Source organism: Rhinoraja longicauda, chromosome 12 (genome assembly GCF_053455715.1).
Source record: "Rhinoraja longicauda isolate Sanriku21f chromosome 12, sRhiLon1.1, whole genome shotgun sequence".
NCBI classification, from domain to species: domain Eukaryota; kingdom Metazoa; phylum Chordata; class Chondrichthyes; order Rajiformes; family Arhynchobatidae; genus Rhinoraja; species Rhinoraja longicauda.
Genome location: NC_135964.1, coordinates 38,910,712 through 38,930,636, shown reverse-complemented (window position 1 = coordinate 38,930,636; position 19,925 = coordinate 38,910,712). Strand labels below are relative to the sequence as shown.

Below are 19,925 nucleotides of genomic sequence, written 5' to 3'. Positions count from 1 at the left end.
TTCTTTATATGCAAAATTGAGAAGCCATAATTGTGTATGATAAATAAAACTGGAAATAATATTAGAAATTGAAAATTGAGGCAAAGTATATGTAAATATTATTTCAACTCTCATCAACTTAAAATAGTAACCGTCCTCTGCAAGGTCATTAATTTTCATGCAGATACCACTAAACACCGAGTTTTCAATCTCTCACCATTATTTCTATTTGTTTACCAAACAGAATGATCAAAAAAAAATTCACTTTATACTCCATCTGCCATGTACTTGCCTGTTCATATCCCCCTGACACTTCTCGGCATTCTTCTCACAACCTCACGTTATCATCAGTAAACCTGGATATATTGCACTCAGTCTCCTCACCAAAATCATTGAAATTGAATATGAACAGCTAGGGACCATCCACTAGTCCGTTCAGCCCTCCATTGCCCTAACCCAAGAATGAAATGTTAACTCCTACATTCTGGTGTCTGTTCATTAATCTTCAACTCACATCAGTATGCTAATGAGACTTCAGGAACGTTTGACAGTCTGACAGTGCCAGAAATCCAGGTTCGATCCTGACCTCAGGTGTTTTCTGAGCGGAGTTAGCACAATCTCCCTGTGACCGTGTGGGATTCCTCTGAGTGCCTCCCATGTCCCAAAGATGCGTGGGTTTGTAGATTAATTGGCATCTGTAAAATTGCCCCTAGTGTGTAGGGAGTGGATGCGAAAGTGAGATAACATAGAACTCGTTAAATGTGTGATCGATGGTCAGTGTGGACTCAGTGGGCCGAAGGGCCTGTTTCCACACTGTATCTCTAAAAACTAAACTAAACTAAGGGATTCAGTTTGAAGCACTCTTGCTAAAGGCCAATGTAGATGTAATGGGCCATTGAAGAGTGGGGATAAATGGGTCCCTTTCAGAATGGCAGGCAGTAACTAGTGGGGTACCGCAAGGCTCGGTGCTGGGACCGCAGCTATTTACAATATACATTAATGACTTGGATGAAGGGATTAAAAGTGCCATTAGCAAATTTGCAGATGATACAAAGCTGGGTGGTAGTGTGAACTGTGAGGAAGATGCTATGAGGTTGCAGGGTGACTTGGACAGGTTGTGTGAGTGGGCGGATGCATGGCAGATGCAGTTTAATGTGGATAAGTGTGAGGTTATCCACTTTGGTGTGTAAGAATAGGAAGGCAGAGTATTATCTGAATGGTAAAGGGAAAGGGGACGTACAACGAGATCTGGGTGTCCAAGTGCATCAGTCACTGAAAGGAAGCATGCAGGTACAGCAGGCAGTGAAGAAAGCCAATGGAATGTTGGCCTTCATAACAAGAGGAGTTGAGTATAGGAGCAAATCGGTCCTTCTGCAGTTGTACAGGGCCCTAGTGAGACTGCACCTGGGGTACTGTGTGCAGTTTTGGTCTCCAAGTTTGAGGAAGGATATTCTTGCTATTGAGGGTGTGCAGCGTAGGTTTACTAGGTTAATTCCCGGAATGGCGGGACTGTCATATGTTGAAAGACTGGAGCGACTAGGCTTGTATACACTGGAATTTAGAAGTTTGAGAGGGGATCTTATCGAAACGTATAAGATTATTAAGGGGTTGGACATGTTAGAGGCAGGAAACATGTTCCCAATGTTGGGGGAGTCCAGAACAAGGGGCCACAGTTTAAGAATAAGGGTTAGGCCATTTAGAACGGAGATGAGGAAAAACATTTTCAGTCAGAGCGTTGTGAATCTGTGGAATTCTCTGCCTCAGAAGGCAGTGAAGGCCAATTCTCTGAATGCATTCAAGAGAGAGCTAGATAGAGCTCTTAAGGATAGCGGAGTCACATTGAACGGTGGTGCTGGCTCGAAGGGCCGAATGGCCTACTCCTACACCTATTGTCTATTGTCTATTGAACTCCCTTCTTTGCTGTACATTTCTATGGTTACTCTCACTGATCAATTGCTCTTGCTTTAATGCATTTCCAGTTAACACTAATACAACCCTATAAAACATTTTGCTCTAAGTAACCAATACTATGCAAAACTAATCTGAAAATAACAAATACATTGAACTCTGGAGTAACAGTTCCAAAGAAATCTAATTATCATTTGAAATTAACAGGAACATCAAACCATTTGGACAACAATTTAGAAAGTGCTAAAGCTCATATATAAAGCCTCACTTTCGTCTCCGTAAAACTCAAAATTAGCAGTCAACTGCTGCTCCTTTTAAAAGGGGAATATTAAATTATACGATGATTCAATTAGGAGCTTCACATGGAGAAAAAATACTAATGTCGTCTTGACTAATAAAGTTCAAAGATCAGGGAATACAATCTCATCTTCTGTCTGGGTACATTGGAGCCTTCAGACCTTGATAATGAAGTCAATAGTTTTTGAAAACTCCTTTATTCTGCTTGTATCCAAACTGTCCAGTTCTTCTGCAAGTTTTTTCTCCTGTAAATTGCAGTACAGCTGGTAGAGGTGCTGCCTCATAGCATCAAAGACTTGGGTTTGATCCTGACCTCAGGTGCTGTGTGTGGAATTTGCACATTCTCTCTGTGACTTTGTGGGTTTCCTTTCGGTGCTCCTGTTTCCGCTCACATCCCAAAGACTTGGTTTGTAGGTTAATTAACCTCTGTAAATTACCCTTATTATGTAGGAAGTAAATGGGAAAGTGGGATAACATAGAACTAGTGTGAACTGGTGGGGTTGTTGGTCGGCTTGGACTTGATGGGCCGAAGAGCCTGTTTCCCTTCACTGTCTATGAAACTAAAAAAATTAAAATGAGCTGAGGTTTAGACAATAGACAATAGACAATAGGTGCAGGAGTAGGCCATTCAGCCCTTCGAGCCAGCACCGCCATTCAATGCGATCATGGCTGATCACTCTCAATCAGTACCCCGTTCCTGCCTTCTCCCCATACCCCCTCACTCCGCTATCCTTAAGAGCTCTATCCAGCTCTCTCTTGAAAGCATCCAACGAACTGGCCTCCACTGCCTTCTGAGGCAGAGAATTCCACACCTTCACCACCCTCTGACTGAAAAAGTTCTTCCTCATCTCCGTTCTAAATGGCCTACCCCTTATTCTCAAACTGTGGCCCCTTGTTCTGGACTCCCCCAACATTGGGAACATGTTATCTGCCTCTAATGTGTCCAATCCCCTAATTATCTTATATGTTTCAATAAGATCCCCCCCTCATCCTTCTAAATTCCAGTGTATACAAGCCCAATCGCTCCAGCCTTTCAACATACGACAGTCCCGCCATTCCGGGAATTAACCTAGTGAACCTACGCTGCACGCCCTCCATAGCAAGAATATCCTTCCTCAAATTTGGAGACCAAAACTGCACACAGTACTCCAGGTGCGGTCTCACCAGGGCCCGGTACAACTGTAGAAGGACCTCTTTGCTCCTATACTCAACTCCTCTTGTTACGAAGGCCAACATTCCATTGGCTTTCTTCACTGCCTGCTGAACCTGCATGCTTCCTTTCATTGACTGATGCACTAGGACACCCAGATCTCGTTGAACTCCCCCTCCTCCTAACTTGACACCATTCAGATAATAATCTGCCTTTCTATTCTTACTTCCAAAGTGAATAACCTCACACTTATCTACATTAAACTGCATCTGCCATGTATCCGCCCACTCACACAACCTGTCCAAGTCACCCTGCAGCCTTATTGCATCTTCCTCACAATTCACACTACCCCCCAACTTAGTATCATCTGCAAATTTGTGCTCTTTCCACAGACACAGCCAGATCTGCTGGAATCTCCAGAATTTTCCATTTAGTTTCAGGTTTAGCAGCAGCTCTCACTTGCACATTACAGCTTTGCACTTCCCTTTTTTTTCTCTAACTACACTCATTAACTTATTAACTAGACAGCTTGTAAACTTTGGTATCGGCTCAACAACTGTGACCTCGCCATACCAGAGGATTATCTTTGTCCTATCCATACACCCTCTTTGGAACTTAAAACTAGCTTGCTTTCTCAAATTAGCAAATCTTAATACTTTCTCTTTCCTTAGATGCCATTTGACCTACTGATGATTTCAAGCATCTTCTGCTTTTATTTCTGTTCCAAGTAACTGCTACTTTTTGATAATCAAAGAATGTCCCAGGTTTGACTTTTAGTCCAAACATGCCAGCATGAAGAAAAAGGATCAAGGAAAGAGTAAGAACCAGTGACTGATAACACACCAGATTATTTAACAATGATTTGAATTTGTTCAGCTCTTTACCATAGCAAAATAGCCAAAAGCCCTACTAAGAGCATAAGTAAATATAATCTTAGCTTTGGAAGCTGAATTGCAGTGGTGGAGCAACTAACTTTAGAGATGATCAAGAGGCCAGAATCTCAGTAAAGGCACAGATATCTTGAAAAATGTGGTGCTGAAAGAAATTGCAAAGAGAACGAGTGTCAAAATATTTCCTCAAATAAATGTTGAGAGCAATTTCAAGAGCAACTTGAAAATGAAAAAGAATTTCAACATCAAGCTGCTTAATCAGGAGCCAGTGTAATTACAAAGCTGATCTTTGGATCCAATGTGACAAAACTAAAGGCTATCTGAGTCAGCTTTAGATATGAAGGTGTTTGCAAAGAAGCACTCCTGTAGGAGTGACCAAAGAAAATAGTTTCTCAATGTTTAATTGGTGGAAATATCTTCATAGTGAACACTAAATGTTAGACTATAAAGCATTCAATTGCAATTGTTAAAATGGTTCAAATACAGTCTAGTTATATTCCCACGAGATGGAAAGGGAGGGTAATGAGAGCCAGAGTACCCTGGATAGATTTAGAGTAAAATGAAGCAGATTAAAAAAGAGCATACCATGGATTTCAGGTTGACACCACATGAGAACCAGACTGATTCTAGAATGCACAGAGAAAATAATTACAGTACTAAGAGAAATTATGTTGGTGCATATAAAATTCCAAAAATATTCTTTCGAAATATAAATAGCAAATGCTTCTATTGACAGTTGTGTAACAATATTCCATTAAACAATGTAACAACCACAGATACTTAAAGCCCATCAAAACCAGCCGTTGAGCATGGGACATCCTGATTAAATACCATTGCAACTAGGCAGGAGAAGATACCAAACGTTCATGTCAATTTGCCCTATTCAACGGCATTTTATTTACAATACTTTTGAGGTATGTTCACAGTACAGTGATTTTGTGTATTTTCTGACAAATGGACAAAATCAACCAAAGAATGCGTGTATTGGCATAATTAGCTTCTGAAAAAAATCTTGAATGTTGGGAGTAGATCCTTGCTGGTATTGAATCTTTGGATGTCCATATATTTGTTCATTATTATGATAGACTGAGTATGACATGTCCATAAGGCATTTGGTCAAATGCAGAGGACACAAGGGCCAAAGCTAGGATAGATAATACAAAGAGCCTGTGTAACAGCAATGCATGTTCATATTTTGAGAAATGCATTGAAACTCACAGCCAGGACCATTGCTGTGGAACAATACTGAAAACTAGGTATGCGATATATCAGATGGCTGAAGATAGCCACTAAACGGAGTGAATAGACCAGGTGTCAAGGAGAAAAATGTATATGAGAATGAAGGCATGATTGTATCAGGAAAACATAATTGAAGACTTAGTGCTGGAGAAACTCAGTGGGTCAGGTAGCATCTCTGGAGGAAAAGGGATTGTTGACTTTTTGGGTTAGGATCCTTCTTCAGACTTCTGAAGAAGGGTCCCGACCTAAAACATCACCCATCCTTTTTCTCCAGAGATGCTACCTGTTTCACCGAGTTACTCCAGCACTTTGTGTCTGTCTTTGGTATAAACCAGCAACTGCAGTTCTTTGTTTCTAGTCTATTATTAAAGACTCTTTGGACTCAAAATTATGCATTGAACAATGGATGACCCAACTTGCATTCTGTTGCTAGACTAAACAAACGCCATTACAGTCACATTTACTGGCCAATCGCTCCTCTACCAATTATTGTTGTGTCAAAATATTACAACATACTATGTATTCTGAGATCCAACAAACTTTAGTTGAATTTCCTTGCAGTATCTTGTATCGCTATTTTAAAGTCTTGCTACATCGGGTTCTTGCCTATTTGTGGTAATCATCCACAATAATTCAATGAACACAATTATAGAACTGGCTTTTCAGCAGTTTATATCACGTTATTGTTTATTTAAGCAGAATGTCATGGAAAAGAATGGATTGATTCGTAACTGTTGAAGAGAAAATTGGGAACTGAAATAGGATCAAAAGCAAAATGAGATCACGATGTGGATGTCGACAAAGTAAACAAAAAGATTTGCAACAGTTGCATAAAATATTGCAGGCTAGAGAAAGTAGTAGCCATAATAAGGCTATAAGCAAACCAATAGATAAAGACAAATTTGCATGGTTCAGAAGGTGCAAACTAGATTTTGTAAGATGAGCTTTTCTTTGTGTTTAATGAAACAAGCATGATGCATATTTGTTTATTTTTTCAATAGACATGTGCTGCTTATAAATGATGTAATTTGGAACATGAATGTAAATTTCAATGAAAATTACTCAGCTGATAGTCCACCAAGAAAGGGTAAAATTGATCAACTAACTGTTTCATCAAAAATCCAGCAAAACAAAATTAGAGACTACTGCAGAAAATACGATAGAACCATCGTTTGAAATTACATGGATTTCAGCAAGACATAAAAAACACATGTGCTGACAGAGAGATTGTCAAAGATTGTTTTTTCTCTTCTGTTTAAATCCTCCATACAGATTTCAAGAACAACCCTAAAAGAAATAGGGCGGCAAATTACCTAGCAAAACAAAAATGAAAAGGATAGAGTCAATGGAAACAAAAAAAGACAACTGTTAACAGCACCTATTTCATCAGCTAGGTAGTGGATGAAAATTGGCAATTATATGATGGCTAATAATGTTGTATCTCTGTTCATTTCCAGAAAGATTTGGTTTGGGAAGAACTGTTTAATATCTTGGAAAGATCATGAAGAAACCATTTTGACTGCACACTTATTCATTTTTGCTGACAATAACTTGGTCTGAATGGAGCTGACATCTGTGTGTGCAGATGGTGTGCCAAATAGAGGGAAGGAGAATAGATTGACTGGCCTGAAGAGGAAATAATCAAATTCACTGGGCACCACTGCATTCTACACCGAAAAGCAATTGCAGATTAAGTTAAAATAAATGAAATGCAAAATGTCATGCACTTGGTTATAAAAGGCGATAAATGTTCTTTCAAGAACGCTAATTACTTGCAGTTTCAAACATTATTGTGAGAGAATGGTTATTTCGTAATACAGAGTGAAATGAGAAGTTTTTAAAGACTTTTGGGACTTCCTCTGATTTGTAAATTGCCTGCAATCAAGCAGAAGTAGGAGAATGATTTAGCGAATAGAGTGGATAATTAAAGTTTTTGACTGTTATGACCCATCACTTGAATGTACCAGATCTGCCCATGCAAGGGAAATATAAAGTTCCCAGTACCTGTTGCATGTTACAACAGCTTTCCAAAACAAGATTTGATTTGAATTCAAAAATATAATGAAGTACAATTTTTTTTCAAATTTCATTGAGAATTCCTTACACTTATGTTGTCACCTCTGTTGTCGGTCATTGCAAGTATTTGTTTGTGTGTAAAGTGGAAAATGACATTTTGGAACATCAGGCAAATTATATAATTAAGTCTGAACATGAGATAAGCATTGTGTGGGAAGGAACTGCGGATGCTGGTTTAAACTGAAGAGACACAAAAGGCTGGAGTAACTCAGAGGGGCAAGCAGCAGGTGACGCCTGCATTCCCTTTCTCAAAGGGTCTCGACTCGAAATGTCACCCATTCCTTCTCTCCAGAGATACTGCCTGTCCCACTGAGTTACTCCAGCATTTTGTGTCTATGAGACAAGCATTTATCGATTCTGGAACAGGGCTCCTGATACACAACACCTATCTCTGAAACAGTGTGTGCAAAAAATGCTGCCTTTTTCTTTTGCACGTATGCATGTCATGAATACTGTAAAAAATAAAACAGAAGACCAAATTAACCATTAAGAATTTGGACTGCCTAAATGGAATTGCAAGGATCGACTGCAAATACAGTACGAACAAGAAGCAGAAGGCACACTTACTATCACCCAGTTTTTGAATTAATGTTTGCATTATACTTCCTTTAAACAAGTTTGATTGCATAGGTGACTTTCTAATTCCAGAAAGTTTCCTGCATTTATTTAAAAAAAACAATATGTTTTATTGTACCAACCAACGACATCGTTAAAGAATAGCAAGTCATGTATTAATAGTCATTGTGGTTCTCACATTAAAGGGTTTTTTTGTGCTTGCTTGAGAAAAAGTGATTAGGAGATTTACTCATTGAAGGGAGAGATGATAATTGATTGTTTACATTGGTCTTTTGCAAGGAAGATCCAGTCAGAGTATCAGCAAGCAAATATATTTTAAAATATATTTTAAATACTTAAAAACGTCACCCATTCCCTCTCTCCTAGATGCTGCCTGACCTGCTGAGTTACTCCAGCATTTTGTGATACCTTCGATTTGTACCAGCATCTGCCGTTATTTTCCTACACTATTAGCTGGATGAGTTAAAAATTGAGAAATTACATTGAAAAAGCTAACTGTATTTAAAAGATCACTTGATCTAAAAGGGCTGCATTCCAGGATTCTGAGCAAAGGGTGGAAGTTGCAGAACTATTGGATACAATCTTCCAAACATCAGTTGATGCTGGGCTCATGTCTGAGGACTGGAGAATTGTACACATTACACAGTTGGTAGTAAGGAAGTTTTGGGGAACAATAATCATGAACAGTATTGGCAGTTACATTGTTATGTGCAGAATGGTTAGGTAAAGGCAGCATGGTTTTAATAAAGCCAAATCCTTGGAACACTAATGTGAAAGCGAGATAATAAGAAACAGGAACAGGCCTTCAATAAGATCAGTCCTAATCAAATCCTGACCTCAACACCACTATCCTGTGCTCTCCCAATGTCCCTTGACTCCTTTGTAAATAGTCTCGGTGATACATCCACTTAAGTTAACCCAGGTTTTCTAGTATCTTCCAGTTATCAATTTTCAGCCTGTGCAGTGAATCAATTGGGGAATTTTTGTTAAAAAAGTATACGTGTACATTAAAAGGTGCTTGATAAACACATAATGAGTTTGTCATCAAGAATGAAATAAAAGGGGAGCAGTGAAATTGATGTAAATTCAGCTTGATAAATGGAAATAGAGTAATAGCAAATGGTTCATTCTTAAAGTGGAGGGAAGTGTACAGTGAAACTCCCCAGGGGGTAGGGGTTCAGTGGGGTAGCTGGGGGAGTGGAGGGCGGGATGTTACTAGGAATATTGTTTTACTATGCATTAATGTTTCTTTATGGTCATGACTTGGGTTTAAAAGGTACAATTTCCAAATCCACAGAGAGCACAAATTTTGTAGGCATAGAGAACTATGAGGAAGAAAGGTCCAAACTTTTGGAGAACAGAAACTGGTGGAATGCAGAGATACATTTGCAGATGAAATTAACACTGAATATTACGACGTCTGGGCAGGAAAAATATGGGGGAGCAAAATAAAGAAATTGACACAATTCTGAAAAGGGTAGAGGAGCAGCAAAATCAGGGAATATATGTTCATAAATTGTTGAAAATGACATTTAAAACAAAATAATTGGGATCCACATAATGAACCTTCATAAAACAATGATTCACTTGCAACTGGAATATTGAGTCCAATTTTGGAGGTCACAAATTTAAAAAATAATAATAATGTGGAGACCTTGATCGGAAGAAATTTACTAGTCTGAATCTAGAAATATGGGACTTTAGTTCTTTGATACACTGGGAAAGTTGGGATTGATTTCTCTGGATCTGAAAATGAGGACATAAGATGCGGTAGCAGTATATAACGTCATGAAAGGTACGTACCAAGTAGATAGAGAAAAATTACTCAAACTGGTAGCATGTCCAAAACCATAGCATGAAAGGGATTGGTATAAGAATGAAAGGATATATTGCAAGCCTTTGTCTCCACCACCCACTTATTTTGCAGATTCCTAACCTTACTTCCCAAATTCCCACTCTGTAGGTGAAATTGTAAACAGCATCAACAGGTTTTTCTGCTTAATAAGCATCGTGTCCCATCTCTTTTTCAGCCAACATATAGAAAACAAATGTTCTCAAAATACTTGACAGCAGCAGAAACCAAAGTAATAACAATAACCATCTCACCCAACCGATGTCATATTAAAATGCAACCTGAACGTAGCACATGCACAAAGCTCTGTATTTTGTCCAGAAATTACAAAGCTTGTGATACAACTCATCACTGATCACTCAGAGTGGCTTTTATCAATAATCATTGTAGCATTTTTGACAATTTAGTCACCTTGAACAGAACAAAGCTAATTGCATGGGAAAAGCAATAAAGTCCAGTGATGCTTTTTGATATCAAATGTCAATCAAAATACTTTTGACATAGAAACCTCACACTACACCTGCTCTTTTACAAGGTCAAAAAATATACAAAAATAAAAACCCTGTGCCTCAAAACACGAACTTGCTCAGCAGATTGCTACTAACCGCTTGAAAACAACAAGATTGCTGTTGTTCCTTTGAACGTAGTCATTTAAAATTAAAAGTCATTTATCGCTATAAGTGGCAAGACGAGCACTGATTGCCGAAGTGACCGTGGTTGTACAATCTATCTACAAAAAAGAAAAAGTCTATTGGTTTATTAACTGTTAATGTCCACATTTTCCGCAGAATTCCAGATTTTTGCGAAATTGATTTCCCACAGGTGGGGGAAGTGTCTGGGCTCGCGTTTTTGTTTTGTGTGGGAACACACACGGAACTGAAATCAAGAAGCTGTCACACTCAGCCCGTCCTCTCAATCGATCCTCTCTCTGCCCAGCTTCAAGCTCAGCCTGGGCTAGTCTGGGTTCGTGGTGAGGAGCCTTTTCTACCTCACAGAGATGCAGCCCCACTCTGGGCAGAATCAAGGGGTGTTAGCTCCTTTCCGTTCAAGATTAGCCACAAGGCAAGTTACGCTCAACCCACCAACTGCTGCTGGCACCGCCGCCGCCGCTCGGCTGCTCATCCTCGGCCGCCGCCGCCGCCGCCATCCCTCTCGCCGCTTCCACGTCTGTCCCTCAGCTGTTGCCGTAAACTGTATCGCCGGATCTCTCCGCTCTCCGCGACCGAGCGTCGTGAAAACCACAGGCTTGTCGTAAGGAAACTCCTCGGGTAAGTCGATTTATGGCATGTACTGCTTGGGGAGTACGAGTTATCACGATCGATGGTAAAGATTTTGTTACCCTTTACAATATTCATTTGCATCATCGTGAAATGCACATCGCCAAAGTTTTTAAAAAGAATGGCATCACCTTCTGGAAATGGAAGAGAACAAAAGTGCTACGAATACTCGAAATTAGACCCCATCTCTGGAGAGAAGGAATGGCGACGAGACCCTTCTTCAGACTGGGGAGAGTCAGGGGAGAGGGAAACGAGAGATATAGACGGTGATGTAAAGAGATACTCAGCAGGTCAGATAGTATCTGTGCAGAACAAATCTTCTTTCCTGATCTCAAGTCAAAGTCAAATCAACTGAAGTTTATAGCCCGCCACACGCACAAGTACTGAAGTACGGGTGCAATGATGACAATCTTGCTTGCAGCATCGGTACAGGCATACGTACTTCATACCTTTTACAAGGACAGTGAAAAGAAAGAAACAAAACACAAATAGAAACAAATCAATGGTAGTGAAAAGGGCATAGACCATTATAGTGGGAATCGTTGATAGATACCGCTTTTTCGATGCAGCGCCTCACATAGAGGCTTTCGATGCCCCCCATCGCCGGGGTGTGAGAATAAATGGGTTTGTGATGGACGTGGCTGAGTCAACCACTCTGGAGCTTGATGCGTTCCTATGCATTGGAAGTATTGCATTAGTCCATAATGCAACCAGACAGGCTACCTGCCACAGCGCATCTCACAGAGCACAGTAAAAGGACCCAAGGCTCAACTCGTCCACGCTGGCCATCTAAACTAATCCTATTTGCCCTCATTTGACCCATAGCCCTCTAAACCTTTTCTATCCATGTACCTGTACAACTGTCTTTTAAATGTTGTTATTGTACCTGCCTTAACCACTCCTCTGGCAGCTTGTTTCATACGTTTTCCAATTTCAATGTTAAATATTTGCTCTCAGTTTCCTATTAAATCTTTTCCATCTCACCTTCACTTCGTTTCTAGATACAGCATGGAAACAGGCCCTTCAGTCCACATCAATCATCGATCACCCATTATCCCACTCGCTCATTACCTCTCCCTACAGGAGGGGCAATTTACAATCTTTGGGATGTGGGAGAAAACTGAGCTGCCAGAGGAAACCCAGGCAGTCATTAGGAAGCAAGGCATTAAACCTTCAACAAGTCTTTGGAAGAAATGGCAAGTTTGATTATGGACTAACATGCTCAAGACCAGTATATGCTGCAAGATCTACCCAAACAAGTTGCAACCTTTGCAAAGAATCTATGGATTGTTTTCTAAGCAATAAGGCAATTTTGAAATAAAGCAACATATTTTCAAGTCTCTTTAATCTATCTTCTGGTTTTCTAGAAGCAACTCCTTGTTGGTTTGTTTAGGTAACCAAGACTAGGTTCAGACTTGTGGAATGAGATTAGGTATTAGCAATTCTTGCTGACCGTTTGAAGAAATAAACAGATAACATTGTGTTTAATTTCAACTTTTAAAAGATGCAAATTTCATTGAGGTGCCTTAGAAGAATCATGGAACAATATAGCCCTTAACCAAGACTTTCTGCCCAAGCTGGCACCTTGAAAAATAACAAATAGCCCCATTCTCCTATCCTTTCCTACAAAAACTCACCCTCAAATCTTTAATTTTCTTTTGCAATTATCATTGAATCTCTAACCACCACTATTAGAGACTCTGTATTATTCCATACGATAACTACACAATTTTATATCTCATGCCATCTCTGCTCCATTTGTTAACTACCTTAAATTAATATTTTCTACACTGGAAAGTTTTTCATTACATCTTCAAAGCTTATTTTGGATTTATCGGCTGGCCAAGCTTCAACAACAATGCAGACCAAGCCAATATTTGCTAAAACTGCAAAATACAACCTTCTGAAGCATCACGATGTTAAAATGACCTCCAATGTAATCATATAAATGAATAAAACCACATTCGCTCTCTTGCCAAGTATTTTCAGAAAGTTCTTCCCCTTCTTTACCCCATTATTTTTTCCAAGAAAAAAACCTTTGCAAATACTTAAAATTTCTTTGATATTTCTATTATTTAACTGTTACATTCTAATTTGTTTGTTTAGGGGATGCAAACAACACATTTCTCTCACGTGTGCCTTAATTCTGGTAATACGGATTCCATCATTGAACTGAGAACTACATAACTCATTGTTGGTGCACATATTTGAATACTACTTTCATCCCTTTGGTCTCATGTCTGGACCCAATTTTTGAGCAATTGGGTAATGCAAGGATAAAGATTAATATTCTTTCTCCAGCGATTCTTCAGTAATTTGACCGATTTTGCAGAGGTAACTCCAATCCACAGATTAACTAGTGCTGTAGGATGGAGACAAGTAATTTAGCATTCGTAACACACCAAGATCAAGTATAAATAAGATACAAGGTCCATTGGGAGGAAAACTGCTCTAGCAAGAAAAACGTTGAAATCACACACATTTGCAAAGTAAAGTTGTAAATGGCAAGGCCAATATTTTGCCCAGACTTAATTTTGAGCAAACAGTAAATTTATCTGTTTAACAACTTGATTAAGGAAAGTCACTAATTGGCAAATGTATTGTTTTTGAATAGGACATTAAATCCCTCTAGTAGTCTGCATGATATGGGCGTGCGGCACGGTAGCGCAGCGGTAGAGTTGCTGCTTTACAGCGAATGCAGCGCCGGAGACTCAGGTTCGATCCTGACTACGGGTGCTGCACTGCAAGGAGTTTGTACGTTCTCCCCGTGACCTGCGTGGGTTTTCTCCGAGATCTTCGGTTTCCTCCCACACTCCAAAGACGTACAGGTATGTAGGTTAATTGGCTGGGTAAATGTAAAAATTGTCCCTAGTGGGTGTAGGATAGTGTTAATGTATGGGGAATAGTGTTAATGTACGGGGATCGCTGGGCGGCACGGACTTGGAGGGCCGAAAAGGCCTGTTTCCGGCTGTATATATATGATATGATGATATATGATATGATATAGAAGTGATCATATTGTGTTTTATTTTGCAACATTTTCAAAATAGAGAATTTACAGGCCCACTTTCCATGATAAGGTTATAAGTTAGTACTCACGTTATTTGGAAAACTCTTAAACACCAAATTACTCAATTACTAACACATAAATGACATATTTTCCATTCACAATATGTTAGATACATTGGATTTCAGTGTTCGAGTAACAAACATATTACATTATACATAACTAAATACATTTATACTTAAGAAATTCATACATAAATTAAGGAAAATAGGTTTTTTTTTTAAACATATGAAAATATTTCCAACTCTGGTTGAAATTCAACCTTTTTTTTGGTTTAATACCAGAAACTCCATATTAAAAAACAGTATGTAGTTAAAGGTTAAAGTGCAATTACCATTATTAGATTACTAATATTGCTATTACACTACATTTGTTGTACAACACTTCTACCTGCATACAGTGACCTATCTACAACATTTATTTTTCTTATACAAAAGGAGTTAAATAAAATTAACTTGATTTTCAAAATACAATTTGCATTCAAAAATCTTAAGTTTTATACTACCAGGTTTCCATGAAACATGTCTTCAGAAATATCCAAAATGACTTGTACCAAAACTTACACAAACCTCCACAAGGTACATTAACCCAATTGTCCACAATTGCATATTCACAAGTCGGAATCATGCAGCTAAAAGTTACAGGTTGCTCTTCCTTTTGTCACAAGGATGGAACAATTTAAGTTAAAGGACAAAGGCTACCTGCCCTATTGTCACCTTTCAGAACTAAGCATTTAAAAAAACCATTTTCTCTTATTTGCTCATTAAATCACAAAAATCCCTCCTTTTAATTCCAATGTCCATTTTCCTATGTTGTGCTGGACCCAATCCAATGCACAGTAAGAATACTCATCGGTGGGCTTTTTTTTTGAACAAATAGATTTGACATCAACATATGGTTTTTGTGCACAACTTGAAGCTGTCTTTTTCCTATTAAGGCATACAATATTTTTAATTATGGACACACTGCACTTCTTATTCAAGATCAAATTTTAAGGACTTAGACCAGGTTGATTTTGTCCTGGAGAACCGCATTCCAAGACTACAATCATAGTATCCATCTCTTCAAGACAGGGTTTGATCAGCTTGTTTTGTGTATATGCAATTCTAAGTCTGTAACAGAAAGAAGAATTGTTAGATCATAGTTCAAAGTTTGTTTTTTTACATGTAAATTACAATTGTATTCTCCCTTCTCTGTTACTCAGCTACTAAGTGCCAGAGTCAAACCTACAATGTTATCATCACCAAATCCCAATATTCATTGTTGATGAAGCACTTCAGTAAACTCAGACATTATAGTAACTAGATTACTTGCAGAAATGAATGCATCTGCCTTGATATGAAGATACTGCTAGAAAGGGTCTTATGACATTGAAAATATATATTCCTGCAAGTCTTGAGTTAATACATCTATCCCCGTTGTTTCATCAACTTAACAATTTTGCCACATCAGAACAACATTAAAATAATAAACAAATGAATGGATTAGGGCCAGCAGTGTAAAAAAAAGCTGAAGCAGAAAACAATATGGTCAATGTACACAAAACCTAGAGGGAAACAAAGTGAAAACTATAGTTCTGGGCTATGCCGCAGAGGCTCAAAAAAGTTAAGGTGGTGGTTTAAATATTAGTAATTCAATTTATGCCCCATACTGTTCAATTGGAATAGCATGGATAATAATGCATGTCAAATTATTTGTTTGTTCATTATTTTTGGTAGATATTAATTTTACAAATTTACGTGTTTATCAACGAATAGCAAATGTTACAAAGCGAATAAATAGACATTCAGAAAAGGGTGAATGAAAAGGAGTAGAACAGCTTCAAAAGAACAATTAGAGTCAGCATATCTAAAGCAATGTTCATACTTCCGTGACTACTGATAACTAGACCAAACCAAATGAAATATTTATTATTTAAGAATTTAATAGATAGATTAGGTGGCAGTGTGAACTGTGAGGAAGATGCTATGAGGTTGCAGGGTGACTTGGACAGGTTGTGTGAGTGGGCGGATGCATGGCAGATGCAGTTTAATGTGGATAAGTGTGAGGTTATCCACTTTGGTGGTAAGAATAGGAAGGCAGATTATTATTTGAATGGTGTCAAGTTAGGAAAAGGGGAGGTACAACGTGATCTGGGTGTCTTAGTGCATCAGTCACTGAAAGGAAGCATCCTTCTGCAGTTGTACAGGGCCCTAGTGAGACCGCACCTGGAGTACTGTGTGCAGTTTTGGTCTCCAAATTTGAGGAAGGATATTCTTGCTATTGAGGGCGTGCAGCGTAGGTTTACTAGATTAATTGCCGGAATGGCGGGACTGTCCTATGTTGAAAGACTGGAGCGACTAGGTTTGTATACACTGGAATTTAGAAGGATGAGAGGGGATCTTATCGAAACGTATAAGATTATTAAGGGGTTGGACATGTTAGAGGCAGGAAACATGTTCCCAATGTTGGGGGAGTCCAGAACCAGGGGCCACAGTTTAAGAATAAGGGGTAGGCCATTTAGAACAGAGATGAGGAAAAACTTTTTTAGTCAGAGTTGTGAATCTGTGGAATTCTCTGCCTCAGAGGGCAGTGGACGCCAATTCTCTGAATACATTCAAGAGAGAGCTAGATAGAGCTCTTAAGGATAGCGGAGTCAGGGGGTATGGGGAGAAAGCAGGAACGGGGTACTGATTGAGAATGATCAGCCATGATCACATTGAATGGCGGTGCTGGCTCGAAGGGCCGAATGGCCTACTCCTGCACCTATTGTCTATTGCACAATTATTTAATCACATGGAAGAGTCTAGGAGGCCTGCAATGCAATTTCAGTGCCATTGAGAGTGTCAGGGAAGCAATTCACACAAAAATTGGCGGGAACATGGAACCTTTCCTTCTCCTACTTGCCGAAAGGCTGCTGAGGTTTAGCAACCAAAGCGAAAAAGTACAGTAAATCCTTGTTATTACGGATCATGGGGAGGGGGGTGGGGGGAGGGGAATGGTGTCTGTTTTTGCCAATTATGTGCTATAACCAAGTATGGCATTATCAATGTAGTACTAGAAACAAACAACTGCAGTTGCTGGTTGGAACACAAAAGGACACAAAGTGCTGGAGTAACTCAGCAGGTCAGGGAGTATCTCTGGAGAACTTGATTAGGTGACATTTTGGGTCAGAATTCTTCTTCAGACACTCTGTCCAGAACCGGACCCAGAAACCAATTGAGTTGTTGCCTCAGCCTGCTGGGGGAAGAGGTGTGGATTGGCAAACAATGGTTGTGATCCATGGGCAGCCAGAGTGCCTGAAAGCGACCAGGAAAGTTGTGTAGGTCGGCAGTGACGGCAGCAGGCCCGGCCTGGAAGTCGCACAAGATTGGGTGCTGTGAGCGGCCAGGGAGGTGACGCGTGTTGGGGTTTGTGTCAGCATCTGTCAGTGACGTCAGCAACCATTGGCAGGCACATCCACAGTAACAAATCTGTCGTAAAGAAGTCTGTTAAAATGAGGGCTTACTGCATTTCTAAAATTATTATGCAAGGATAATGTGGTATACAAGTACATGTATTGGGGAGAAATCAGACATCGTCCAACTAAGTGTCAGAATGAGGTGCTGCAGCTTAATAGGATGTTCTTGTTCCTATTTCCCACATAAATTCTGTCCCAAACCTTAGTTATCTTTAATATGCATGCTCAGTGAATTAGCCATATGACCGTGGGATGTCAAACATCCATATAATGACATTCAATTTAATTCAATGGTCACAGTAGTTTGGTCAACCTTTCTTTGCTATGGTCAAGGTCAGGTCAAGTTGCCATCAGCTGGGTCGGAACTTGGAAGCTTCCTAGTTTCTACAATACATTTTACAACCAAACATTCTGGGGATTTTGTCTATTAAAGACAAAAATGCAAATCTCAACTAAAAAAGGTCGCTCTCTTTGCTTTTTGAACTATACCATTATATGCAAAACTGGCTTGCATTCCTGGCTTGCTTACAACAAAGTTTTAAAATACCAACCAAGGTTTCAAGTCTATTGTCCAGTCCCCTCATCCATGATGTTGAGAAAAGATTACTCAACTCATTAAAGTTTGCACAAATTATAGTTCATTGGTACTTTATTCAAGCTTTGAAATTACTTTGCAGCTACTTCAAAACAAAATGTATCAGAGGGTTGACTTGATGATTCCACCCCACCACCTCACAAAATGCACAAAGGTTTTCCAAACCCATATCCTGATAAGCAAGAACAAGTGCATTTGGAAGATCAAAAGTTTGCATTGGGAGAAACAAGGTCAATGGGTTTATGGGTAGGTGAAACAGTGGCGCCTTACAGCTCTAATGTATTCGATCCTGACTATGGGTTCTGTCTGCATGGAGTTTGAACGTTCTCCCCGTGACCTGCGTGGGTTTTCTCCGGGATCTCCGGTTTCCTCCCACATTCCAAAGATGTACAGGATTGTTGGTTAATTGGCTTGGTATAATTGTAAATGGCCCCTAGTGTGTAAGATAGTGTTAATGTGCAGGGATCGCTGGTCGGTGCGGACTCGGTGGGCCGAAGGGCCTATTTCCGTGCTGTATCTTTTAACTAAACTAAAGGGAAGACTTCAACCCCGCTTTCAGAAATCAATTATTTTCATTTCTTAACATCTCAAAAGCAATTTACCTTTTCCTTAGTTGTTTATGCTTTTCCAACGCCAGACAGCTTCGTTGCAAAGCAGTTAAGCACTGAACAGCTAAAACTGCAAAACATTGTTGTGTACATTCATTATGGAAACTATTATCCCACTGTGGAAGTTCACTTGTGTACCTCCACGCACTCAGTATGTAGTTTAAGGCAGTTTCCCAGCATTCTGCTTGCAATAATAGCTTTCCTTGTTCCAGGCATGTTCTCTGCAAAAAAAATTTTTTTTTTTGTTTAGTTAAGAAATACAACGCGGAACCAGGCCCTTCGGCCCACCGATTCTACACCGACCAGTGATCACCCCATACGCAAACACTATCCTGGACAATAGGGATCATTTACAATTTTACCAAAGCTAACCCAAATCTATCATAACATTTTCAAAGTCACTTCAGTTGATTTGAAAATATTTCACATAACCAACCAGAACATGACTGCATTTTTTCCCATGTAGGAAAACATGCCTCTGGCTCAATCAGTAGATGTATTTGAACCAAATAAATTAGGTTCCCAATTTCTTCTCCTTCAGTTGCTTAAAATCAGGATGTTGAGACCATAGCTGTGAAGGCATTTAGTCTCTGCACGTAGAATGATTAAACCCTGTGTACAAAAGGAGGATAGATTGTTTCATTTCATTCAAATTTTTAACTAGCAAGGCCTTTAACTAGCAAGAGGAAATTGTTGGTTTGGATCCTGGAAATAAACAATTACATATAAATGTAAACACTGGACAAAACTGGTGGGGGTGGGTCCGAGGGAAGATACATTGTAAAAAAGCTGGAGTGAATCCCCCCACGCACCCAAGCGATTGGAACCTTATGTATTGAATTTTATTTCTGCATTCAGGCAGTTGGAATAATGTATAACTAAATTCAAATCATTGGGTGTGCTACCAAGAGACGAGAGAGAGGTATAAAACAAAATATTTGATTAAGCAGTTAGAAAACAAAAATGAAATTT

The 19,925-nt window shown here is 39.3% G+C and overlaps 1 protein-coding gene and 1 long non-coding RNA gene across 5 annotated transcripts in view; one reads left to right on the top strand and one right to left on the bottom strand.

Annotated features, from left to right (window-relative positions):
• tbc1d23 (TBC1 domain family, member 23) overlaps positions 1-11,213 on the bottom strand; it is a 56,249-nt gene extending 45,036 nt beyond the window's left edge. Inside the window, exon 1 of one of the 3 annotated variants that reach the window (XM_078409586.1) lies at positions 11,050-11,213. In XM_078409586.1, the coding sequence (XP_078265712.1) occupies positions 11,050-11,114 (65 nt within the window). In that variant the 5' untranslated portion in view covers positions 11,115-11,213. The remainder of the gene's footprint in view (positions 1-11,049) is intronic. The other 2 variants (XM_078409584.1, XM_078409585.1) reach the window with 2 other exon arrangements.
• LOC144598942 (uncharacterized) lies at positions 11,119-12,584 on the top strand. Of its 2 annotated transcripts, none has more exons than XR_013547933.1 (2): positions 11,119-11,235; positions 12,246-12,584. It is a non-coding gene; the product is annotated as an uncharacterized LOC144598942 (long non-coding RNA). The 2 variants fall into 2 exon arrangements; XR_013547934.1 differs by having other exon boundaries at positions 11,231-11,290.
• Positions 12,585-19,925: the final 7,341 nt, after the last annotated feature.